The sequence below is a fragment of the Phyllostomus discolor genome, chromosome 2, assembly GCF_004126475.2.
Source record: "Phyllostomus discolor isolate MPI-MPIP mPhyDis1 chromosome 2, mPhyDis1.pri.v3, whole genome shotgun sequence".
Classification (NCBI taxonomy): Eukaryota; Metazoa; Chordata; class Mammalia; order Chiroptera; family Phyllostomidae; genus Phyllostomus; species Phyllostomus discolor.
In genome coordinates this window covers 201,212,813-201,239,299 of record NC_040904.2, presented here as the reverse complement: position 1 = coordinate 201,239,299, position 26,487 = coordinate 201,212,813, and the positions used below count along the sequence as shown (strand labels likewise).

Below are 26,487 nucleotides of genomic sequence, written 5' to 3'. Positions count from 1 at the left end.
GTCTCAGAGAAGGTTACATAACCTCGCTCTCATTTTACTCTCTGATGAAACAGCGATAACAGTCTGGACCAAACAGGGTTGAGCTGTGGTGAGGAAGAAGTAATATTACGTAGTCAAGCACCTACCATAGTGCCTGTAACTGGTGCAGTGCTACAGAAAAGGTAGCTAATGTTTTATTTCATCTCTTGTGAGCCATTTGGGAAGACAACTACTCTACTAATCACTGGAGTTTAAGCTTTATGATACAAAATTAAAAAGTTATGCTGCCTTAGTAATGTGATCACTTCTAACAGGGGAAATATTCTGTGGTTGGCCTTCTGTGACCTAATAATAGCAAAAATAAAAATATAACCACCACTTATAGAGCACTGACTATGTGCCATGCACCATCCACAGGGCTTCAGAACTGTGCCAAGCCTCTAGCTGAGGTGACATCATCAGTTTAGATGCCACGATATTCAGATTCCATTCCGCCACCTGCACTTTGGAAAGCGTGGCAAAACACAGGAAGAAGGTTACCGGTTTCTGGATCTAATGCCCTACCTTGAGCATTTTCTCATCAAAAACTGGAGTCATGGCATAAGGCATGATGTAATTCTGGAGGGATTTAGAGGACAGCATGATTTTGCCTTCCATTAGTTGTTTTGCCAGTTTCTTCAGGGCTCTTGCTCTTCTGTGGATCTATGAGTTAGATAAAATATGAATCAGTTACTGAGTAATCTCACCTACAACCGGCTCCATTTCAGTATCGTGTTCCTTCTGCACGGAAAGATTAAGGGGTGAAATACAGTCTATGTGTTACATGAGCAAACACCTGTGCCTTGACTTGATTCCGGAGACATAATCCTTAGCGCTTGCTTAACAATGGATCGCCAAACATTTAAACTTCTTTTAGAAATGGCAGAGAAAGGTAACACTATTATCGCAGGTTGTGATACCACCAAGGAAATCAGACTCCAGGAAATGATCGTCTCCTATGCAAAGTTGGCTGATATCATGAAGACCAAGGAATGAGATGCTCACAACTTTTTGACAAGTTAAAATATATCTTTTTAAATGAGACAGAACAGTTTGCAATGCTTATTTTATAGGCAGGGGGTTAAAAAGCAGCAGTGTCTTCTACCTGAATGTGCTTCATATTCTCAAAGAAGTCCATTTCCGGGTCATGGCAGTCAGTGAGCTGCACCAAGTCTTTAAATTCTGGCTGATTTGGAAAGGTTTGAATTAAACAAGAAAGCAGTGTGGTATAATCCTGTTGAACACTCTGCAAATACCAAATTGAGAAAAAAAAAACCTTATTTTAAAAAGAATTTGCTTCCTGGATAATACAAAGAAACTCAGCCATTAAATTTTTTTACAAAGTAAAACATTCCCAACGGTATAAACAAACTACATCAAATCATAAACTGATTGCTCTTTCCATTCCCACTCCCAAATATGTGGTAAATATTTTTACATAATTGGCTATTTTAATGAAATATACCAAGACTGACTGCTTTTCTAAACAGAAAAAGCAGGGAAAAACAAAGGCATAACAAAAAACCACAGACAGTAAGAAGTACATAAAAATAAAGTAACAACTGCAAAGCCCGATACCTCTGTCGGGCTCTTCAACCCTCTCCTCAGTTTCTCCAGGAGCGAACGATGAATGATTTCTCTGTAATCTTTCTCCGTGACGTTCAGGGCAGCTAGCTTTTTGATGATACTCATTAAGCACATGCTGGCATTATCACTTAATGACATGTCTCCTAACTGGAAATGAGAAAAACACCCAAATTATTCCATGTAACTAAATATAATAAGGAATATTCTCATAATGAACAAGTTCAAGAAATTCTGCCACTGCACCGTATAAAAATTCCTACTAAGCAATGCCCCATGAGGACTTCACCCCTAAGGAAGAATCAAAGGTAGGGTTGTGAGGGACATAGTAAAATGACTTTGAAGTGCCATGCTTGCTGAGATGTGTCGCCCAGTTTCAGAAAATACTATGACATAGACTTTTTAATTAATTTGACTTCTCAAGGCAAACAGTAAAAGGTTCAGTAAACTGTTTTCAATATTCAGTATTAGATGATCACTGAAAATGACAGAGGTGGCTGGTTATAATTCTGGTTAGTTGCGCTTGAGTTCCTGGTTTGAAAATGCAGGCAGCGAGTACAGGGGAAGTAGTTCTAAGTCTGCCAAACAGGAAGCAATTTAGAATTCCGTGTGTTGGAGAAAACAAACAAAAAAAAAGAACCCCCCCTTTTGAAAACAAAAACAAAAACAAAAACACACAAATAAACAAAGAATTCCTTGTGTTAAAACTGGATATGATATATAGAGAATGAGACCCAAATGGTGAGATTACTTTTTCATGTATCAGATAATCCTTAATATCAAATGAATAACCATAAAATACCACAAAGAAATTACTGGTGCCATTATATGATTAACTATTAATTAAGGATTTCATTTTCCCTGGTTTGGGGTCTCAGTTCAGTTTAGCAACATGGTACTTTATACAGTCTCATCTCCTTTTATTTCTATTATATCAATATGAGAGAGAAAACTGTCAAATACTTAGCTACGTAACTTTGAAAAATTGAGATATAACTGACACATCATAAAATTTACCCTTTTAACAGGTACAATTCAGCAATTTTTAGTATATTCAGAAGGTGCTGCAACCATCACCCCTATCTAAACTCAGAACATTTTTTTATCCTCACCTGAGGACATTTTTTTTTCATTGCTTTTTAGGGAGAGAGGAAGGAAGAGAGAAACATCACTGTGAGAGAGAAGCATCAATTTGGTTGCCTTCCATAGGCACCTGGATCAGGGACTGAACCTGCAACCTAGGTATATGTCCTGACCAGGAGTTGAACCTGCAACCTTTCAGTTACTGGATGATGCTCCAACCAACTGAGCTACACCAGCAGGGATAACTTCAGAACATTTTCGTCATCCTCCACAGAAACTCTGTACCAATAAGCAGTCACTCCCCATCCTGCCCTCCCCCTGGAGCCACTGGTAACCCCTAATTTAATTTCTGCCTCTATGGATTCCTCTATTCTAATACACAGCTTTCTGACTTCCATATATTTCATTCAAAATCTCAGTCTTTCAAATCATGCAAATAACAATCAGGAATATTCTGCAATTAAAATAAATTTTATATTAAAAAACCCTTGTCCTCCTCAAAACACAGATTAAGAAATTAGATCATGTAGTTGTATTATCAAAACACTAAAAAAAAAGACAACTCACAAAGTTTAGCTATAAACGCCTACCTCCAGATTATAGAAACAATTGTGCATCACTGGAATGAGGTAGTTAACATCCACAGTCTGCATCTCTTTGACGTAGGCAGTGATGGTCTGGAACGCTGAGAAGCGGGCATCGAAGTTGATGTCATCAAGGTGTCTTTGATCAAAGGCATTGAGCTACGAGAAATGCCATTGAAACCATATTAAGTGAAGGCGTATAAACCTTAAGTAAACAAAATTGATAGCATTATTGAAACAGAAGTGAAATAAGATTTTCTTTCTTACCTTGACAACATCAGTGATATATTTTAACCCACTCTCGAAATCAGAAAGAGTCTAAAAGGAAGGGAAACAGTGTATTAGTGAATAAAACCTTAACTTTTCTGCCCACCTCCTGTCAATTCCCTGCTCCCACTCACAGAGGTGATTCAGGGTAAAAACGAATATCACAGACCTGGAAAATTGTGCAAAGCAATTGTCTTGACAGCTTGTTCTTAATAACTGAGAAGAGTTTCGCTAGAGGCTTAAGGAAGCTTGTAGGCTCCAGACAATGTTTTAACAGGTTTTGTATTGTCACCAGAATATCCACCTCTGTATCCTTAAGAAGGAATATTAAGAAAAATTATATTTCAGTAATTTATAAAACTGGTCAACTTGGCTTTAATACATTACAGCACAGAAAAGAAATAATTACGTGCACAGCAAAGGAAACAATCAAAATAAAAAGACCCACAGAAAGGGAGAACATATTTGCCTATATATCTGATAAGGGGTTAGTACCCAAATTTATAAAGTACTTACAAAACTCAACACCAAAAAAACAAACAACCCAATTAAAACATGCGTAAAGGACCTGAACAGACACTTCTCAAAAAGGACATACAGATGGCCAGCAGACATATGAAAAGATGCTCAACGTCACTAATCATCAGAAAAATGCAAGTTATAACCACAATGAGATACCACCTCACACCTGTCAGAACGGCTATCATCAATAAATCAACAAACAACAAGTGCTGGCGAGGATGTGGAGAAAGGGGAACCCTCATGTACTGTTGGTGGGTGTGCAGACTGGTGCAGCCACTGTGGAGAGCAGTATGGAGATACCTCAAAAACTTAAAAATGAATCTGTCTTTTGACCCAGCAATTCCACTTCTGGGACTATATCTGAAGGAACCTAAAACACTAATTCAAGAGAACATAAGCACCCCTATGGTCATGGCGGCATTATTAACAATTGCCAAGATATGGAAGCAGTCCAAGTATCCATTTAGTCATCAATAAATGAGAGGATAAAATAACAATAGGATATTTACACAATGGAATACTATTTGGCCATAAAAAAATTTTTACCCTTTACGACAGTATAGATGGAACCGGAGAACATTATGCTAAGTGAAATGAGCCAGTAAGAGGAAGACAAACATGATATAATTTCACTCACATATGGAATCTAATGAACAAACTGAACTAACAAGCAAAAACAGAGACAGACCCATACACAGATGGAGGGAGGGCAGATGACAGCTGGTGGGGGGCAGGGAGGTTGGGGGTGGAAGGACTGAGCAAAAAGGAAAAGGGACTTATGGACATGGACAACAGGGTGGCCACTGCTGGGGGAGGGGGGTAAGGGGAGTAAATGGTATTGGAAAAAATCAATAAAGATTAAATTTAAAAAATAATTAGGAATAAGAAGTAAAACTAGTTATTGGAAAGTTATTCCATAGCCTTTTAAGAGTTCTTAGACATTTTAACATAAAACCCACAATAATGTCCATTAACAATTTCTTCCTTTAATTCTAATAGAAAATAAGCATGGTTTTAAAACAAACTTTCTTCTACTGTAAAGCAAAAAAAGAGCCAAGAAAAATGAGCTTGCTAAAGAAAAATACAGGCCTCAGATTGTCTCCAGACCTGTGGTCTCCTGCACTGAATGACGATGCCATAACGGATGTTCCGTGTCACTACTGAGGCCTCACAGATGAGTGCAGGCCACAGGGAGACTCTTTGAATCAAGTCTGAACTAGGGTTTAAAAATCACATCAGAATCTGGCTGGCATAGCTCAGTGGATTGAGCGCGGGCTATGAACCAGTGTCGCAGGTTCGATTCCCAGTCAGGGTACATGCCTGGGTTGCAGGCTATAACCCCCAGCAACCGCACATTGATGTTTCTCTCTCTCTATCTCCCTCCCTTCCCACTCTAAAAATAAATAAATATAATCTTTAAAAAAAATCATGTCAGAAGCTCTTAGCTGTATCTAAATACTAGAATAGCCTGACTTTTCATTCAGCTTTGCCACTGTGATCCATGTTTAAGATGACACAATGCACTTCTTAGGTTCCAGATTTGTTACTCTAAGAAGTCAGACAGGAAAAACAAAATCCTGAAATGGATGAGAAGCTAAACAGAGGAAAACAATGGGCTAACAATTTTACCGTTACGGTAGATGGTGATGTCTCCATGTTCCTGCCTGCCTGCATTCCCGACTCCGTCCCAATTTTTCTCTTCTATTCTCAGTTTTATATTTCTATTTAAAGTCTTTTCACAAATACTTTGAGATAAACACATCGTAGAACCTAACCGATAAAATCACTGTTCACAAATAAACCTAATGAAGTGCCACTTCACAGACACAGTCCACGCCCTGCACGTTTATACCTGAGGGACATTGCCACGGTGGAGGAAAGGAAGCAGGAGTGTAATGAGCAGAGAACTCTGTTCTTTGTCTTTCATTAGTTTGCTGATCCTGGAGAAGGAAAAAAACCGGTAGGTAATAAAAGTACACAAACTAGGAGTGTTTCTCTAAGGAGTTACTTTTTGTAGACAAACATCAGGGAGGAAAGAAAGGCATAGGCGACGCAAGAGTGTGTGTGTGTGTGTGCGTGTATAAAAAGTTTCACTCGGTAGTGGTAGTGAGCGAGCGTCACTCCTTCTCTCCAGCTGTAGGCTCAGGCTGCTATTCTGTTGCTTTTGTAACATCTGACTGTGTAGGTGGGTTAGGGTAAAGGTCAGAGCTTTTCTGGCAATTAGTCATTTCTTAGTTCAAGGAAGTAACTTTTAAATGCCAAGATTTGTTTAAGAATATGTAAAGCAGTACAATGTAATTCCCACCACAGCTCTACAAGGAAGGGTTTCTGAGCTCCACTTTCCCCAGAGAAAGCCGAGACCCAGAGAGGTGGAGTCACCCAGCAGGGCGGCGGCGGAGCAGGTCTTTCCAACACTGGTCTTTCCAGTGCCCAATCTGTCATCATCTTTGCACCACCATGGCCTGTGATAAAACTTAATGAGTGTGTTTAGTGTGGTTCCCACTCTCTGCGGAACTTTGAAATACAGTAGTATAAATAAAATATTTAAAAGAAGTTTCTGGAAGATTCTAACATATTTTATTGTTGTTGAGAGTAACAAAAAAATAAAATAAACTCTTAACAGCTAAGTCCTAAAACAATTACAGCTTAAGGTACAATCATATTTTTGTACTCAGGTTTACCAACCTTGCGCTTTATAGAAATCATAATTATATATACTATTAGGTCTATTGCCAAAGAGAATCGTAAAAGACCCTTGTGAGATCTACTTGAAACAGAACTGTTCTTTCATGTAACTCAAAATTTTAACCGAACACGCAAAGGTAAATTAAGCAGATCTATTAGTCTACTTTAGAACTTTGCAGTCCATTCTCTTTTTTTAGTTAAATGAAGGCAGATGGATTTCTAATTAAGACTCCAGCAGAGAAACAAAACTCTACACTAACTTAAAATAAAACCATGGATGGTAATGTTATCTTTTAAGGACATGTATCACTTACTTGGAAAGAATGCCAAGTTCCTTACTGACTTGTGTCCTGTTCTTTTTCTTCTTTACTTTCTCTGCACTTATTGTAGTTTTGCTGAGATACTGGAGAATTGCAGGTACATGAGGTAGAATTAATCGTCCTCCTACTGTGATATACTCTGAAATACACAGTGACAAATGTTTTGGTTTTAATTAACTATTCTCTTAGAAGATAACTGAACGATATCTTCATAATGACAGACAAGGAAAGGCACTCAACTACTGTGAAAATTTAATAAACTTCAACTCTAAAGACTAAGTAACTTTTTTCTTAGAATAAGCAGCTGCATCGCTGGCTAAACGACAAATGTGTATAAGACACTCTGAGGCGTTATTTAAACCATTTCTGGCAGCGGTGGGAGAGCCGCAGGACGACACGGCGGGAAGGACTCAGACCTGGCAGCGGGAAGCATCTGATGATGGCCTGGAGGACAGCTGATCTTTCTGGAGCCTAAGTAACCTGAATTTCGACCACGGCAAAGACAACTCAGTTTGTGTAAATTGTTAGAGGAAAGAAACTTAGTAGCATAAGTTATTCAAAGAGTCAAATTTTCCTTCCTGAGGGAAAACGCTACCTCCAAAGTCTAGGAATCATCCGCTTTGTGCGGCACACGTACCATCTGCACTTTCTGGGCACACGCATCCCGTCACGGGCAGGCTCGAGACTGTGTCCATGGGCTCAAAGTCTGGCAGGGAGAGAAGGTCATCGGCTATGTCCATCACAATACTGGCTGTGGCTTCGGAGAGATTCTTTGCTGAGAGAATCGCAAAAACATTGAGCAGGATATCACATTCTGGGTGCCCAGGTTTCTGTTTCGCCAGCAAAGGGAAGTATCTGCAAGAAAAAAGACTGAAATCGTCACCTTATTTCTCAGTACTTATTTCTAAAAACATCCTCCACATGAATCTTTATATTGAGTTTAACAAATAGATGTGTTTGTGAACATTAATAGATACTCACTCAAAAGGGATATTACTGTAAAATCTAAAATTTGAGGGATAGTTATTGTAGGCACCTTACAAACATATATACTTAGGCACTTTATGTACTTTTCTCATCTAATCCTCATCAGATCTCTGGGGTAGTATCATTATCTCTACATTCCAGATGAGGAAAAAGACTTGTCCAAAGCCATTGAGCTAATAAGTGGTAGAGTTGAGATTTGAACCACAAATCTCCAAGTCAAGCCCTTTATAAAACAAAGATATTGAAGACAGGCCATATTTTCCATTGTAAGCCTTCTAGAATGTGAAGGCTTACATTTTTTTATTTGTACACTTATATTTGTACACTTTTATTTGTACACTTATATTTGTACACTCACACAAATGTAATGTACTACAACATGGGAATTAGGGGCAGAGACCAAAAGAAACATTTGCTGTGTCAGGATATGCACTGTTCAGAGATCTGTCGGGGGAGGTGAATGAGTCCATCCCCAATACGGAAAGACTCACAAAGGACGAGTGCACCCTGGCCCATAGACTGGGCAGAAAGCACAAAGGCGTTCCAGCCAAGAGCCAATCAGCAGTTGTTTTGCAGTTAGAGACGCAACGCTACTAGTAGGAAGGTCAACCTGAAAAATTCATCATTACTGGAAAAAGAGCTCAGGCACTTTAACACACTGATAGAAAAGTTCTAAGAGATATTCTTCAAACATTTTTGTCCAACAGATACTGGGCATAGTATGGACAGGCACCAACGAAGACACTTTCCATATTCTTTCCATTTTACAGGTGGTAAAACTGAGGCTCAGAAAAGCCAACTTTGCCAGAAAACACAGTGGTGCTAGGTCTTGGACCTAGGTTTGTGTGGCTTCAGCGACTACTCTTAACCATTACGTACAGTTGTCTTAATTTTTTTTCAAGCAGAAAAGGTAACAGAACTGCTTTCTTTTTTTTCAAAGTTTTATTTTATTTTTTAGTATATTTTATTGATTACACTATTACAGTTGTCCCATTTTTTCTCCCCTTTATTCTCCTCTTCTACCAGCATTCCCCCCATTTAGTTCATGCTCATGGGTCGTACACATAAGTTCTTTGGCTTCTCCATTTCCCATACTATTCTTAACCTCCCCCTGTCTATTTTGTACCTACTATTTATGCTTCTTATTCCCTGCACCTTTTCCCCATTCTCCCCTTCTCCCTCCCCACTGATAACTCTCCATGTGATCTTTATTTCTGTGATTCTGTTCCTGCTCTAGTTGTTTGCTTAGCTTGCTTTTATTTTTTTATTTTGGTTGTTGACAGTTATGAGTTTGTTGTCATTTTACTGTTCGTAGTTTCTGATCATCTTTTTTTTCTTAGATAAGCCCCTTTAACATTTCATATAATAATGGTATGGTTGGTGATGATGAACTCCTTTAACTTGACCTTATCTGAGAAGCACTTTATCTGCCCTTCCATTCTAAATGAAAGCTTTGCTGGATAGAGTGATCTTGGATGTAGGCCTTTGCCTTTCATGACTTTGAATACTTCTTTCTAGCCCCTTCTTTCCTGTAAGGTTTCTTTGGAGGAATTAGTAGATAGTCTTATGGGATTCTCCTTGATTGAGAAGTTCCCACACTTCTCAGTAAACATGTATTTGGTCTGTAACACAGCATCTCTGGGAATTGAACCAGTGACCCTTTGGTTTGCAGGCCAGTGAACACAGCATCTCTGAACCATCAGCAGATACAGGCTCTGTACACAGCCTTTGTCATAAACGAACATCCTGCATGACAACGGTATGTATGGTTCAATGGGACTTTACAAAAATAGAAGACATGCAGAAACATCTAAAAAGCCTGTGAAATTTTTCTGACTTTAAATGGGAACTGGGAAAAGGACAAAGAATGCCAATTACAAACCAGCTTTTATTTCTAAGCAAGCACACAGAAAACGGTAATATTTATGTGCTGATTTCACTATCTGCTGTGTTTCACATTCTGATTTTCCACTTGCCAGGCCAAATCAAACTGCTGATCCAATTATTAACCAATGGAAGAAGATCCCTATCAATTATAGTACTTCTGATTTTTAAGGTTTAATGAAACTGTAAAAATAGGAAGCATGTTTAAGTTTTGATAAAAAATGCTTTCTAACTTTACATTAAATTGCAAAATGTTATTTTATCTATTTTTTTTCCTTTTTAGAATCATAAATAACACAAACGCTCAAAGACACGTCATGCAGAGGCCCCGCCCCCACTCTGGCTCCCAAACCTGCACGGGCTGCAGTATCATGACAGCCTCCCATGTGTCCTAGATGTTTTCTGCTGCATTCCCGACCTGCATACGTGTACAAGCGTTTTCGGGAACTACACTATACATATTGGTCAGCAGCAGTGTTTTGCTTTAAACCATGTATTTTGAGATTCAGTTGCCTTATTCCCTTTAACCATACCTTCAGTAGTTCACTGCGTGGAAAGACCGTAAGTTACATTATTAGTGACCCTGACTAACGTAATCTGCCCTTCTGAAAGGGGGGAAAGGCCATACCTTGCATTTCTGCTCCAGACACTTATTAGTTTCAGCAGAGGAGTAGGGGAGTATTGACTCTCAGATCCAAGCCTGCTGATCTAGGACACAAAATAAAAACAGAATGTAAGATAAAAACATATACGGAACTACAGGACTATAACAACTGAAAGGCCTGACTGAGCACAGAAGCTGCACCAGAGGATGGAAGAGCCAAGGCACAGAGATGAACGGTTAAAGCACAGACTGAGGAAAACGCAGGTAATCCAAAATAACACGTGCCCGGGAAAAACTGCAAAGCAGCGTGTGCAAATGCTTGACGCTTGAGGGAGCAGGCAGTTTAGGCTTCAACTGCTCAGAGATGACGGGCTCAAGCAGCTAGAAATCTCTCCTAAAGTTAAGGCTCTGCTACAGTCAGCTTTGCTACAACCAATCTTAGCTATACCAAGTGGTTACAACCAGAGAATCAAACAAGGGAACGTGTAACAAAAATATGTGTATTTTCCCTCATGCTTGTTAAAATCTAGAGACACATCATGTGAGATGCTAAAAAGTTATGTAATATTTGCTTAAGAGACACAATCATATTCAAATTAGCCTTAAGAATAAATGCCATGGATTGCAGAAACTAGCTCTTGAGCTTTAGGTGGTAGCCTTGATGTAAAAGAAAAGACCAGGACAGGCATTCGCGTCTGGGTTTGGACCATGCCAGTACAGTAATGACAAGGGAAGAAGCAAAGGTATCCAGGCGGAATGCAGAAATCAAGATTTACCTGGGGCCAAACTGCACCATGAAACACGGCATCGATTTCTTCTGTTCTGAACTGATAGGACTCCCAATCCAAAAAGATATCAGTTACCATTTTGATTCCAAGACGCCTTAAATTTTTCAGTGGGTTGATAAACCTCAGCTGTATCTGTAAAACAAAGTTCTTCTCTTAAAAAAATGTGGTAGACATCACTTGAATTCTTGACTTCTCAGGGAAGTGCCCTTGCTCAGACAGCTAACAAACAAACTGGAAATCTTGCTATTAAGTCTGTTGACTTTGGTTCTGGTTCACAAGGAAAGGTCAACTAAGCAAGTCATACTGGTTTTTTCATTGAACAAGATGGGGAAACAGAGACCTAAAGAATCCAATGGAGAGATGTGCTCCATTATCACTACCCAGTAAAATCATACTAGAGTATCACAAAGAGAAAAACCCCCACAACTGAAACAACTGTTTTGTTTCCACATTGTTTTACTTTTCTATTGAAATAATTGTCTCAAATGAAACCCTGATTTCTGCCCTGGCTGGTGTGGCTCAGTGGATTGTGTGCCAGCCTGTGAACCTAAAGGTTGTCTGTTCGATTCCGTCAGGGCACATGCCTGGGTTGCAGGCCAGGTCCCCAGTTGGAGGCGTGAGAGAGGCAACCGATCGATGTATCTCTCACACATCCATGTTTCTCTCCCTCTCTCCCCCTTCCTCTCTCTTTAAAGATAAATAAAATATTTTTTTAAATCCTGATTTCTTCCTATGAACGGAACATTCAACCAAAAAAAAATTTTTTTTTGCCATCACAAAGCCTTAAATGAAAGGAAAAGCCTTCATTTCCAATAAGAGTCACATTCCTTAAAAAAAAAATGTATTTATGTTTAGAGTGAGCGGAACGGAGGGAGGGAGGAGGGAAAGAAACACTGGTGTGAGGAGCACTGACCAGCTGCCTCTTGAATGCGCCCCAACCAGGAACCAAGCCTGCAGCCCAGGTATGCGACTGACCAGGAACCGAACTAGCGACCTTCTGCTTCGCAGGACTACACCCAACCAATGGAGCCACACCGGTCAGAGCCCTTTTTACTTTCACATTTGTATTATTATTATTTTTACCTCTATTAAAACTAGGAGTTTTTAATTATCCTTGTTAAAATTAGTCTTAAGGTTTCATGCTTTCTCCATACGATGGAATACTTTGTGCAGTAAAAGAAAACGAGGCAAATAAGTGAAGGTATGGGAAGATCTCAGAATATGTAATTCAAAGAAAAACACAATTTGGAAGAAAACAACATTTGCTCCCATGGAGGCCCTGAAGCTGGAGTGGGGGGATGTCTGAACGGACAGAGGCTTCTCCTGTAAGAGAGACTGCGTCTTCTGCCGGCACCTCCCCCTCTGTGGAGTCACTGGAGTCCAAACATGGAGGCGCCCTGTTTGGGCTCCGAGCAGGACAACCCATCAAGCCCCCACCTATGGTCCCAATGCTATGACAGCCACAGTCCCAGCCTCAGCCTAAAATCTTTTGAAGGAAAATTTGTTAAATTATGTAGGAGACTGAAAATGCCAAAGACATCCAAGAGGGAGGAATTATAAATTCGAGAAGGGTAAATGAAGCTTTACAGAAGAGGCAGAGTTTCCGCAGGATCTCTGAGGATGCATAGGTTCAGGCCAGGCAGAGGGAGAGAAAGGCCTCACAGGTTGGCTTCTCCCAAGCACAGAATGTTGTAAAAACCAAACACAATGGGGGAGATTCAACCCCTAAATGTTTTTCCACTTGATGAATACACTGTGGACTCTGGATTTATAAGTGGCAACTTATTTTTACATATGAGTTTAATTACCTCTATCAAAATCTGAAAACCACCCTGCATATTAGGAAGATAACACCGATGCTCTAATAAATAAGTATCACGTCTTACGACCAAGATACTATGAAAAAACAAACAGGGGAGTTATTTGGCATGAAAAGCTGATATTCTGAACAACAAAAGGGCTTGAATCTGAGAGAATACATTTTTTACTATTTTTATTTTTTAAAGATTTTATTTATTTACTTCTTAGAGAGAGGGGAGAAGGAGGGAGAAAGAGAGAGAGAAACATCAATGTGCGAGAGATCCATCGACTGACTGGGTGCCTCTCACACGTCCCCACCTGGGGAACGGGCCCTGAACCCGGGCATGTGCTCTGACTGGGAATCAAACCTGCAACCTTTTGGTTCGCAGACCAGCACTCAGTCCACTGAGCCACACCAGCTGGGACTGAAAGAGCACATTTTAAATTTAAGTGAATAGGAATAAAGATGCCATTACTATACAAGTTTGAGGAATCTTATTTCACACACCCATCAAGTTTCTACCATGTACTTGTGATTAATCGTCTCATTATACAAGGTATAAAGACAGAGGAAATGACAGGCAAGGATAAGAAGGTGACACTGTTACAAGTCATTGCTGCTTCAATTCTACTGGTAATATTTTCATTATCAGCTGTATCATGTTTGATAAAAGATAAAAACTATTACTGATATTTGAAAACAACCTGGTATCATGATCCCCTGGAGCAAATGAGAAACTAATCTTAGCACGCATGGTATCAAATCAGACACCACCACCCCCAACCTTTTCCCCAATTGCACCCCCGAGGCCCCTCTCTGTGGGGTAGGATCCCTGAGTTCTATTCACTTCTACAACCATGGCACCAGCTGCCCAGTCTACTCAACAACTACTGAATAAGCTGGAAGAAAGCCCTGCAAGTGAGCAATTGTAAACTTCAGTTTCTAGAGGAATAGCCAACATGAGCGAGTTCATGTACATTTCCAAGTTACTCCATTGTTTAATGTACAGAAAAAATAAAACCAAACTAAAGCAACCCTCACAATACACATTTGATCCTTGGAGGATCAAAAAAAAAATAAATGTATAACAACTCAAACACGCAAATGTAGCATATTATTATGCAATAATTCTTTACAGCACCTCAAAGAAGTCTTTAGATTTGTCCAAAAATTTAAAAAGGAAATAGGAGAACTGCCTCCCCCACTCAGGAAGCTTATTAGCACCTTGCTGACTAATGAACTGTGAAATTGCACAAATGATCCTTTGAGTTACTGACTGTTGACACAGGAGTAAGGCTATATTACTGATTAACTTCGAAGTTAACCATAAACTTGGAGGGCTTACAGAGGGTTTATAACACCTTTAACCATTCAGATTTAGTGTATCAATGTAGAGATAAAGTCACTGTCACCCACTTTAAGGCATAAAAGAAAATTCTCACATAATGTTTGCCTGCTCTTTTCTGGTGGTTTTTCCACTTCCAAGTCAAATGGAGCTGGGGACCAGGTTTAGCCTCCCCTCTCAGACACTGAACAACCGAACCAAACATATGAAACAATAATTTTCAGACACTGGACAGCAGGCAGCAGATGGCAGTAAGCCCCGACAGAGAAGACACAGATGAGGTGAGCTCCACACATCCCCCACCATCCTGCCTGGCCAGTTTCAGGAACCAGTGTGAGAAGAAAGAGCCCAGGCCGAGTCCAGCCCTCTCTATAGGATGGGAAGACACAGCCATGTGGCTTGGGGGGTGGGGCCAAGGCAGCCAGAATTCACAAGGAAAAGTGTACCAGGAAGGAGAAAGCTACATAAAGAATGACTTCAGAGATCTGTAGATGGGTCTCATTTTATTTTCTTCTCAGAATTTGCCACCAACTGACATTATTCTAGTTATTTATTTACAACTTTTCTCCCCACAATACTGAGTCCTTAACTTTCTCATTCCCCCAACCTAGAACAATGCCTGGGACCCGTGTGGGATATTTACTGAATAAGGAAATGGACAAAAGCTTTGTTCACTGCTCCATCCCCAGTGCTTACAACAGTGGCTCACACATAGTGGGGGCTCCATTAATATTTGCTGAAGGAATGAATGAAAGAACGAGGAAGACAAAACCGTGCCTACCAAAATGGAAGGTGTGTTCCAAACCTCTGGATCTTGCTGATCACAGAATATTGTTTCATGACTAAAGCAGATTTGTATCTATGCATAGCCCCAAACGCAGCATACAATTTTGGCTCTCAACTTTTGGTTATCATGACCACATCTGAGAGGCAGTTCACCACCGGGCACAGCCATAAAACAAAGGAGATAAATTTCAGCCCCAGTAAAGCTGTGCCTGTTTATCCTGAACTGAGATTCAATGGCAGAAGCCTGAGTTTGGGTCTGCACTCCAAGCCCGATTTTCTCCAAGAAGCCTTTAGCCCATGAAGATACTAAGTTTCTCTAAACTCCAAACAGTATCCTCTGGCCACATGCCTATTTCAGCAGAATGTGCTGTCTTGAATACGATTCAAAAAACACTTTCTGAGCAGTATCGCATGAAACCTCTTTCTTGGCAGCTGGCTAGCTGACTTGTCTGGTCTGCCCTTGCTTCTGTGTTCAAAACACTGCACTTACACAGCAATCAAGCATTTACTTCTAAGAGAGCTCTGGGAACTCTTTGTCAAAATAACAAGAAGGATGCTAACAGTCTTCTATTCACTCTCCAACTGTTATGGATAAACAAGCATCGGAAGATGTCCTCCATCTCTAGGCTCTTAAAATGAAACTCTGTCTGACTTTGATTTCTGAGATGTATGTAGAAGAACTCCCTATTTTACCTCCTTGTAAATTATATACTTGATATAATTCACATTTTCTGGCTATACGTAAATATTTATAAAAATGGAGATCCTCATTTATGTGGAAAACTGCTTTCAAGACACTTTGCAAAAGAAAGATTTAACCTGGAAAGGCGTTAGGTATCCAGGTCCCAACCCATCTCCCAAAGAAAACACAGACTCCTGTTAGCCCAGGTTCAGCGGATCTCGCTCACCTTCTCCCGCTGATCAAGGATGTGCGACACGGCTGCCGTCATGCAGAGCAGGATCTGCAAAATGTTCGGTAAGTACGCGCTGATCAGGTGACTGATGTTCCTCAGGACCACTTCCAGGCTGTTCAAGATGCCATGCTGGCGACCTAAAGGAAGAACCTGAGACAAGTCCAAGTCCTCCACTGCCCGAATGACGGCGGAGTGGCATTCTCCTAGGGAAACAGACGGACAGAGATGTCATGTAAAAGGAAGTACTACTGTTACCATTTATAATTATGCCTCCTTTCAACTTCCCTCGGTAACACAGCATTTTTTATTACGTAACACTTTATAGATGATAATATACTTTTGTCATTTTTCTCCTGATCCTTACCAAATACATATTCAGTGGTCTAGGTATGGTAGGTTTTACTACAGGATGAGGCAAAGTAGGTTTACCCTTGTTCATTTGGAAAATAATACAAAAATTAATTAATAATACAAGAATAAACTCTTGTGTTTCATGTACTCACAACTATAAACCTACTTTTGCCCACCCTGTATTATCACTCTATAGGTGAGGAAGCTGAGATACAAAAAGAATAAGAAACCTGTAACAGAACGGAGTCTCTGAGCCCAACTCTCATGCTGCTTACCTTTCCCCCGCAAATCTGAGTTCCTGTGTCCTTTATTCCGCCGGGAAACTTGCCAAGCATTTTTCTCACTCACAGCTTTCCCTGACTACGCGGACTACAGTAGTTTTATAGAAAATGTTTCACTACATTTTAAGCTCTTTGAAAGCTAAGAATCAAATGTTTTGTCTTATAGCCCCTGGGAAATAAATAAAGCAATAATCCTTTGTTGTTTTATTTATTCATAATTTTCTTAAAAGACTTGAATTTTTGTTGACTGAGCTTTACTTCCAACCAAATGTATGGGGTCATGGCTCGCTGACACACAGGTCTAGAGTGGCCCGTCAGCAAGAGAGCCATTCACAGCACCCTCTTACAATGGAGGCTACTACACTGAACAGAAACTTGTATTCATTGGAGCCAAATTCCCTCACAGGGCAGTTTTACACCGAGTGAAAACCTTTGTAATGGTTGGATCCATTACCATAGGAAAAAAAAAAAACCAGAAAACAAATGCAACACATTACCCTACACATACAAATACATATATGCTGGCTTCAAGCAAAGCAATTATGGAACTATGTTAGAGGTTCTGTAGTCAAAAAGACCTGGGCTGAATCCCAACCATTTTCTAGCTGAGTAGTCACGGACGAAGCACTTAACCTCTCTAAGCCTCCGTTTCTACATCTGTAAAATGGGGAAAAAAGTAATGATACCTCATGTGGTTGTTTTAAGGCTCAACTGAATTGTCCGTAAAGGGGCCCATCATATCGTCTGGCAGGAAGTAAGCATTCAGTGTTAGCCATTATTATTATTATTGTTATGAATTACTAGCATGGCATGCCAGAGAACATGCCACAGAGCATCACAGCTCACTGAATACACTTACTACACCTACTTCATTTGGACTATGAGGTCAGGAGAGGATATTATAAATACTGAGGTTTCTATTTTCAACAGAGTTTCAGATCACAGGGTGTACTCAACAAGGCATTACTCACTAAGTGAACGACTCGGTGAATGGAAAATGCCAAGACAATTAAGATGAATTTTGTAGCACGCTTTAAGTTTGTAAGGAGAAGCCTATTCATTGTATGTAGATAAGTACCATTCTCAAGTGGCCGAAGTGCACAATCACAACAAAAATACACATTTTCTAATCTGGGGCTTACGAACACAGGTGCTGATCAGGGGTGCTCAACTGTGAGCAGCACCCAATCACTCAAAGTTCACACTGAACAGCATTTCAGTGAAAAAGACCACCACCGAGACGAGGGGAGCAACCCCGTCAGAAAGACCCAGAAGAGCGCAGGAAAGCCAGCCTGGACATCGGAAGTCTACAGCAGACAACACACATTCAAGGTGTCAGGCGGGGGACAGTCACCCTTTCTGAAGTGCTTCACGGGTTCGAACAGCAGGTCCAAGAATATTTCGATCTCCTCGGGTTGGGTCCCGGCGAGGAACCTCAGAACGATGGCCATGCGGGTGCCTGAGGCAGATTTCCCCTGAGTTTTACTCCCGGTCTTATTCTTCATTCGGCCGTACAAAATCCTAAAAGTCAAAAAACATTATTTCATTTGCATATTATACCAAAAGCATAATACTAGTTGTTTTGTTTTCCTGGAAGAGGAAGCAAAGCACCTCAAGAGATTTAAATGGATATACTATAAAACAAGAAAGAGTGAAACAGAAATTAGATAGTTAGCATAGAAATTTAGATAAACGACATCAACCACAAACAAGGAAGCAGGAAGAAAGAAATAATAAAGGAGAAAAAAATGTAATAAAATAGGCCAGCGAATGGTAAGTCTAATTAGAGAATGCAAATAAGTATATATAGACTAAAAGGAAATAAAGTAATACAACTGTAAGTAAAATAAGGAAACTATAAAGTTTTCAATTAAATGGGTAATTTTCTGGGGGAAAAAATCACACGTATAATTAAAAAAAAAAACAACTTAAGAAGAAAACCTAAATAGGCCAGTGATCATGAGTAAAAGTGGAACTCACGGTTTTCCAGAAGAATTTTTTGAACATTCAAGAAAAAACAATGTCCATGCCATAAACTTTCATAGAAAAGAGAAACCAAGAAAAGGTCCTTCACCATTTATGAAGATGGTATAACTATGATATTGCAAAGGGTTAAGGAACAAAAATAAAACCATATACCAGTCTTCCTGTGAACATGAAACATGGTATTTCTAAATACAGGATCCAGGGCTGCAAAAAGCAAGCCAAATAAGGATTACCCCAGAAAGGCAAGAAAGTCTCATTAGTAAAATCTATTAGATTAATATAGGTCAATGGCTCATAGGAAAAAGTTTATATGATCATTTTAATACATGCTTAATAGGCATTTTAATAAAATTAATCATCCATTCCAGATGAAATATTAAGTAACCTAATAATGAAAGCTACTTCCTAACATGATAAAACCTACTGACTTAATTAATAACATCATGAAGCAGGTTTTAACCTTGTGGACCTCATGACAGTGTCTCAGGGACAGCCCAAGTCAAGAAGGACCAGACCACACTTTAACACCAATAGCTGTTTAAGCATTACTGTTAAATCCAGGAGCAAGACAAGAATAACCACCACCACAGCTAATTCCTCTAGGCTATGAGGGTAATACGCACATTAAAAACAAAACAAAACAAAACAAGACTTCCTGTCAAGATGGAGGCCTACTACGTAGACATGCATTAATTCCTTGTGTAACCATACAAAGAATCACAACTAGATCTCAAAACAAATAACACCCAGAACTGTCAGAAAATCAAGCAGTATGGAAGTCTGACAACCAAAGAGATAAAGAAGTCACATTCATCCAGATGGGAAGGAGGGGCGGAGTCACAAGGACGGGGAGGCGGTGTAGTGCAGAATGGTGGCGGCAGTGGAACAGAAAGTCCCATAGTCACATTCATGTGTGGTGGATGAAAATCTGGAGGGACACCTTGGGAGCGAGAGATCCCAGCCCCGGGCCAGACAGCAGAGTCCAGGGTTCCAGCACTGAGAAGATAAATCCCCATTACCTCTGGCTATAAAAACCAGTGGGGGTTGGGAGGGCAGAAGAAACTGCCAGATTTTTGAGACTAAAGGGCCCACACAGACTTAGAAGATACACAAACCCACCCACTCTGGGATTCACCACCAGGGCAGCAGGTGGAAGGGCATCAGTCACATATGGGAAGTGGGTGAAGTGACTAAAAATGGGGCAAGTGTCGAGCAAACTTCCAGAAGCCAGGCAGTAGCACCATTCCCTCTTCAAACCTTCCCCCCCACAGAGCCACAAAGCAGTGAAGCAGGTTGCCCCACTCTGGTGATGACCTGAGACTCCACCCCACACAATTTACAAGTGTCCTTCCTACAACAGGCCACGCTACTAAGACAGGGAGTCAAAGGGACTCTACCTAATTCACGGAAACAAACACTGGAAGGCTGCCAAATAGAGAAGACAAAGAAGTGTGGCCCAAATGAAAGAACGGAACAAAACCCCAGAAAAAGAACTAAATGAAACAGAGACTGTCAACCTATCAGATGCAGAATTCAAAACACTGGTGGTCAGGATGCTCAGAGAAGTAACTGACAACAGTAAAAACATAAGGGAAGAAATGAAGCCTACACTAAGTGAAATAAAGAAAACTACACAGGGAACCAACAGGGAAGGGAAGGAAGCTGGGATTCAAAACAATGAATTGGAACAAAGAGAAGAAATAAACATTCAACCAGAACAGAAAGAAAAAACAAGAATTAAAAAAAAAAATGAGGATAGCGTAAGAAGCCTTTGGGGCATCTCCAAATGTGCCAACATCCAAATCACAGGGATGCCAGAAGGAGAAGAGGAAGAGCAAGAAATTGAAAACTTATTTGAAAAAATAATGAAAGAAAATTTCCCTAATTTGGAGCAGGAAACAGACATAGAAGTCCAGGAAGCACAGAGAGCCCCAAACAAGTTAGACCAAAGGAGGAACACACCAAGACACATCATAATTAAAATGCCAAAGGTTAAAGACAAAGAGAGAAACATAAAAGCATTAAGGGAAAAGCAGAGTTCCTACAAAGGAGTTCCCATAAGGCTATCAGCTGATTTTTGAAAAGAAACTTTGCAGGTAACAAGGGACTAGCAAGAAGTAATCAAAGTGATGAAAAATAAGGACCTACAACCTAGATTACTCTCTCCAGCAAAGCTATCATTTAGAATGGAAGGGCAGATAAAGTGCTTCCCAGATAAGGTTGAGCTAAAGGAGTTAATCATCACCTAGCCACTATTACATGAAACGTTAAAGGGACTTATCTAAGAAAAAGATCAGAGCTATGAACATTAAAAAAGCAACAAATTCACAACTATGAACTGAATTGATGATTAAAAAAAACTAAGCAAACAAGCAGAACAGGAACAGAATCACAGGTATGGTGATCATTTGGAGGGTTATCAGCTAAGAGAGGGAAGGGAAAGAATGGGAGAAATGGTGCAGGAATTAAGAAGCATGATTGGTAGCTACAAAACAGACAAGAGGATGTTAAGAACAGTATAACAAATGGAGAAGTCAAAGAGCTTACAGGCATGACCCATGGACATGAACTAAGGGGGTGGGACTGCTGGAGGGAAGGTGGATACCAGGCAGGGTGTGGGGAGCAGGAGGGGAAAATTGGGACACCTGTAATAGCATAATCAAAATATACTTAAAATCAGAAAAAAAGGTTTTATATCATAAAAAAAAACATAGAATTCATAATGAAAACCATGGAGTTCACCTCCTGGCTAGGGAGGTAATCAACATGAAAGAGGCTATGCTGAGTAATTTAGAACTGTGAAGAAAAATAAAGAGAAGCAAGGGACTAGGAAGTGATAAGGGAGAGGTGTGATTTTATATCAAGAGACCAGGGAGGCACCTCTGAAATGATGTCTGAGAGGAGGCTGAGTGAAGAGGAGTTAAGTGTCGCATGTTCCAGGCCGAGGGATGGCAAGTCCTAAGACTCTGAGGTGGGTTCTGATGGGGCAGTAAATGGGGGAGATGTGGTTAGGGAGTGGGTCTGGGGCTAGGCCATTCTGGGTCCTCTAAGGAGTTGTAAGGACTTCCTATTTTATTCTCAGTAAAATGGTTACCCCTAAGGGTTCTTTACATAGGGACTAACAATCCAAGGGATGACTGTCACTTAGTATTATCGTTTTGACCAAGAAAATCCAATGAAAACTATTAAAACTAATAAAAAAGTTTTGTGATGAGGATGGTTAAATAATTAACACAAAAAGTCAAGAGCACTTATATCCCATACTCAGTTACACACAGAATAAAGGAATTGGTCCTGACTGGTGTGGGTCAATGAGTTGGGAGCTGTCCCGCAAACTGAAAGGTTTCTGGCTGATTCCCAGTCAGGGCACACGCCTGGGTTTTGGGCTAGGACCCCAGCAGGAGGCCTGTGAGAGGCAACCAATCAATGTTTCTCTCCCTCTCTGTCTCCCTCCCTTCCGCTTCCTCTAAAAATAAATAAATAAAATCTTTTCAAAATAAAGGAATTATTTTTATTATTTCTCAATAATAAAACTTAAAGCAATACTGAATTTAATTTTATCATTATTATTTAGGGACAAAATATTCTGAAGTCTCTACAGCAGACTACAAAAGATCCAATTTTAAAAAAAATCCAGAGAAAATGCAAAATGAAATATTCTGTTACAACTACTGAAAGGACCATCATACCACTAATACTCACAATTGTTTTTGTGATCAACTATTAAAATAATCAGACTTTAAACAGTACACATACCTCATCAGAATAGGAAAGAGATCTGCTCGGTGGGCTGTTTTCACCACTGTGTTATCTTCTGAAATGCTGAAATGCACTATCTCTTCCTTAAAGCTTCTGTCTTCAAGCAATCTTTGCAAGTTTTCCCTTTCAAAATAGAATGCAGTACAAATCATCCCTCAATAACCAACAGTATTTTATTTTAAATGCAAGATAGCAAGAAGAGTATACTTGTAACTAAAATAGGTATTAAAGAATAGTCTATATAAAGTAGTTGACATCCATAAAGAAAAATCTTAACAGAAATACCTTTCAAAATGGCAGGTTTTCAAATTTTAAAGGATGAAAGGGATTATAAAGAGCTGGACTTAGTCAATAATTCAGCTGTTTCAAAGAGCGTAATACAAAAGCTTTCTTCAGGTCTTAGACTGATAATTATAATTTGCCAAGTACTCACCAAGATTTTTAAGACATTATATAAGCAAGGAGAAATGATATAATCTTCTCAACACATACTTCTCAATTAACATTCTCTTTCCTACCTTATTGCCTATGGAGGAGCACTCTTAGCAAACACACTCCCTGTTTTCATTTCTTACCTGAAGTAGCATTATGACTGCCTTAGAAAAGAAGGAAATTTCCCAGGCTTTAACAAAATTATTTTAGAAGAGGCCCTCAGGTAGAAAGATAAAAATCAACCACAGAAATAGCTTCAAATAACTCACCTGTAAGGGAGAATATGCGGATGTTTATACGTCATTATACAATCCAGGGTGATTTTCTGAACTGCTTGATCTTGGTGCAGCAACAACTAAGAATGATATTTCACAGATAAATCAATGAAGTTACATATACACATACCACAGGATAGTAATTCTTTTGTGTTAATCTGCAAAATCAGATTTCTTACAATCTAAATTTTTAGACATGGTTTCACACTAACTCCTGACAAAAGCCTAACATGTTCCCGGGATCAAAGGACCAAGAGAATACGTGCAAAGAACTAAAAAACCCCAGCTCTGACATCTGCATTCTGCACCCTAGACCTCCGGGTCCGTCAGTCTTTTGGCCAAGACCAGTTCTCTGCATGATCAGGAGTCGCACCCAATGAGCTGGCCCTGTGCCGAGCGAAAGCTCTTTATGACGCCCTGAAGGTGACTGCTGTCCATGACACGCTAGGGGAGACCTGGCTCTGCGGCCTCTCTGACCAGCAGTTCAGATTTCACTTCCTATGGACAACTGAGACTTTTGAGTTCTGACTTTACAAACAAGTTATACCTGAATTATGGGCAGACATAGATAAAGTCTGCTTAAAAGGAACATGTTTTATCTACAAAAGCATCCAAATGAAAGAAAATTTTGTTTCCTAGTAAGTTAAGAATGATATTCAATTCTTAACCTGCTTCTGATATCAAATTTTTTCTTCAACCTTTTCTAGAATTTGGGGTCATAAAATTGTGACTGTCACGGACTTTAATGCCAACTCTCTGTTTCCACTCAATGTAGAACATCCTGAAACTCTAGCCCTCTACCAGGCTGACCTACCCAGAAGTGAAAAGTAGCCAAGTGCTCTCAGCACAACCTCCACCACCTTCTAAAGCTACTTCCTGAGACAGAACTATGCTTCACTCTGCTCAGTATTAACACAGCCAGCCTGTCAAAGGCAGCCCGAAATGCCTTTAAAGTCAACTAAATCAGTACTGTCTAAAACTTTCTCAAGATACAGAAAATGCGTGTTAGTTTAAAATATATATATTTTATATATATTTTTAGTTAAGTGTGTGGCACTTAAAATGCACTTAATGCACACACTTAAAATGCAGGCATGGGCTCTATTCAGCAATTATTGAAAGCCTAAAAGTTATTTAGACAAAGAACATGGTAGAGAGTAGTGCACAAAAAATTGCAGAGGTGAAAAATTTACTTACCTGAAGATAGAGCTCATATAGTTTGGATTCCAGATACAAGGCCCGTGGGTTGGAAAACTTAGAGAAAACTTGCAAATGAGCAATTAACTGCCTAAGAAAAAGAGACAGAAAGAGGGGGTACTACAAACTTAACCAGAGATTATTTTCTTAAGATGACAGCACTCATCAATATTCGTCTAACAATTATTTCAAAAACCTTGACTATAGTTTGGCTCTTAATTATACAGTGTTAATTATTTGCATTTAGAAAATTACCCTCCCAAAATTCCCAATCTCAGGCAGGCCTTCCCCTTAAAGTCCCACTCCCCACTGCAGAAAGTCATTCAGGATGTGCTTAGGATGGCTCCAATCAAGCCCAAAGTAGACAGAAAAGTAATCAAATACTAATACATTCCAAAGTTGTGTGCAGATGATGATGGAATGATTCCTTGTCTAGTTTCTATGCAGTAAACAGGAAAGTGGTAAAATATATTCTTCCTCACTTCCGTATAACATAAATACTGATGTCAGGCAACAGATGCCGAGGTTCAGGCAACCATGGCTCTTGCTTACCAAGGAGGAAGAAAGGGCAATACTCTGTGGCTGAAAGTTCAATTAGAAGATGGGAGGGACTCAGGGTAAATTACATCATCTACTAAAACAATGAATGAGAAGAGAGCTTTTACTGCACTTACTAAACTTTCTAATCCACAGATGCTATAAGGCTTTAAAAATACTTGAGAAAACTGTTGCCTCTTTGGATATAATTTATAAGATGTATTCAAACTTAAAGGGGGAAAAAAAAAAAAACCCTGAATGAGTAAGCTGTTATGACATGGAGAGATTTCTTTTGCCTATTTCAGGGAGAAGTGAAGAGGTAGAAATCGAACTGCAGATGTACGACCCTGTCATTCTGAGCTTTGTGACACTGGAGAAAGTTACTTAATTCACGTCTCAAACTCCCGGTTTCCTCATCTTGACGAGGACAAGACCTCCAGCGGTGTTCTGGTGAGGACTAGATGAAAGAACACTAGTTATGGGGCTTCTGCTGCTAACCATGCTTTTCTCTGCCCCTGCACTAGAGGAAGCAAAACTCAAAGTCCTACTAGTTAATACAGAGAAAACAACGGGAAATTGTAACCTCATTAGGTACTGCAGAGAAATAGGGGAAAGTAGCTTAAGTGTCTGTGTAGCAGAGTATGATGTGTCCACTTGCCTGAGTCAGAATACTCACTCACGTGGGGTTTCACTGCAGCACTAGCCGAGGTGCTGCAACGGAAGTAATCTATAGACACTAACATCCACAATAAGCAGACTTTTATTAAGAGATTACCCTCAATAATGTGAGTGGGCCTCATCCAATTAGTTGAAGACCTTAACACAAACTGGTATTTCCCAAAGAAGGAATTCTACCTCAAGACTGTAACACAGACATCCTACCCTCTGAATTTCAGACTCAAGGCTATAGCATCAAATCCCACCTGAGTTTTCAGCCTGCCTTCGGGCCCTGTAAATTCTGCACTTGCTGGCTCCCATAATCACGTGAGCCAATGCCTTAAGACCAATCTCTTTGTACATACACACACACACACACACACACACACACACAACATACATAGGAAGTCTGTCCAGAAAAAGTCCAAACATTGTTAATAGAACAAGAACAGTTTGTACAACACTGATGGAATGGGGCAGCCAAAGAGAGTGGGCTGGAATGCGCATGCGTGAACTTCACTGTACTAGTCACTGGGGGTGGCAGACACCACTGAGCGAGCATGTGTCCTGTGTAGCTGTCACACTCAAAATGACTGAGTGAGTAGAACAACGAATCTGCATCAAATTTTGCATGAAGCTTGAACATTTCTCCATGGTAACTATTCAGATGCTTCAGAAGGCCGCAGCTATGGGCAACTGGTGATTGGTAGCTTCATCACAACAAGACAACCTTTCATGCCTCATGTGTAGCACGACATTTTTTGGCAACACATCAAATCACCCAAGTGACTCAGCCCCACTACAGCCCAGATTTGGCACCCTGTGATTTCTGGGCTGTTC

The 26,487-nt window shown here is 40.0% G+C and overlaps 1 protein-coding gene across 2 annotated transcripts in view; it reads right to left on the bottom strand.

Moving 5' to 3' along the window:
- Nucleotides 1-26,487, bottom strand: part of UTP20 (UTP20 small subunit processome component) — an 88,499-nt gene that overhangs the window by 27,611 nt on the left and 34,401 nt on the right. For both annotated transcript variants that reach the window (XM_036019468.1, XM_036019470.1), the window contains exons 23-38: nt 24,454-24,544; nt 23,251-23,336; nt 22,547-22,672; nt 18,159-18,325; nt 16,167-16,375; nt 11,315-11,458; nt 10,563-10,642; nt 7,701-7,918; nt 7,058-7,202; nt 5,911-5,998; nt 3,706-3,849; nt 3,537-3,587; nt 3,276-3,428; nt 1,597-1,752; nt 1,124-1,264; nt 544-681 (exon numbers count right to left, since the gene is read on the bottom strand). In XM_036019468.1, coding sequence (XP_035875361.1) covers nt 544-681; nt 1,124-1,264; nt 1,597-1,752; nt 3,276-3,428; nt 3,537-3,587; nt 3,706-3,849; nt 5,911-5,998; nt 7,058-7,202; nt 7,701-7,918; nt 10,563-10,642; nt 11,315-11,458; nt 16,167-16,375; nt 18,159-18,325; nt 22,547-22,672; nt 23,251-23,336; nt 24,454-24,544 — 2,137 coding nt within the window. The remainder of the gene's footprint in view (nt 1-543; nt 682-1,123; nt 1,265-1,596; nt 1,753-3,275; nt 3,429-3,536; nt 3,588-3,705; nt 3,850-5,910; nt 5,999-7,057; nt 7,203-7,700; nt 7,919-10,562; nt 10,643-11,314; nt 11,459-16,166; nt 16,376-18,158; nt 18,326-22,546; nt 22,673-23,250; nt 23,337-24,453; nt 24,545-26,487) is intronic.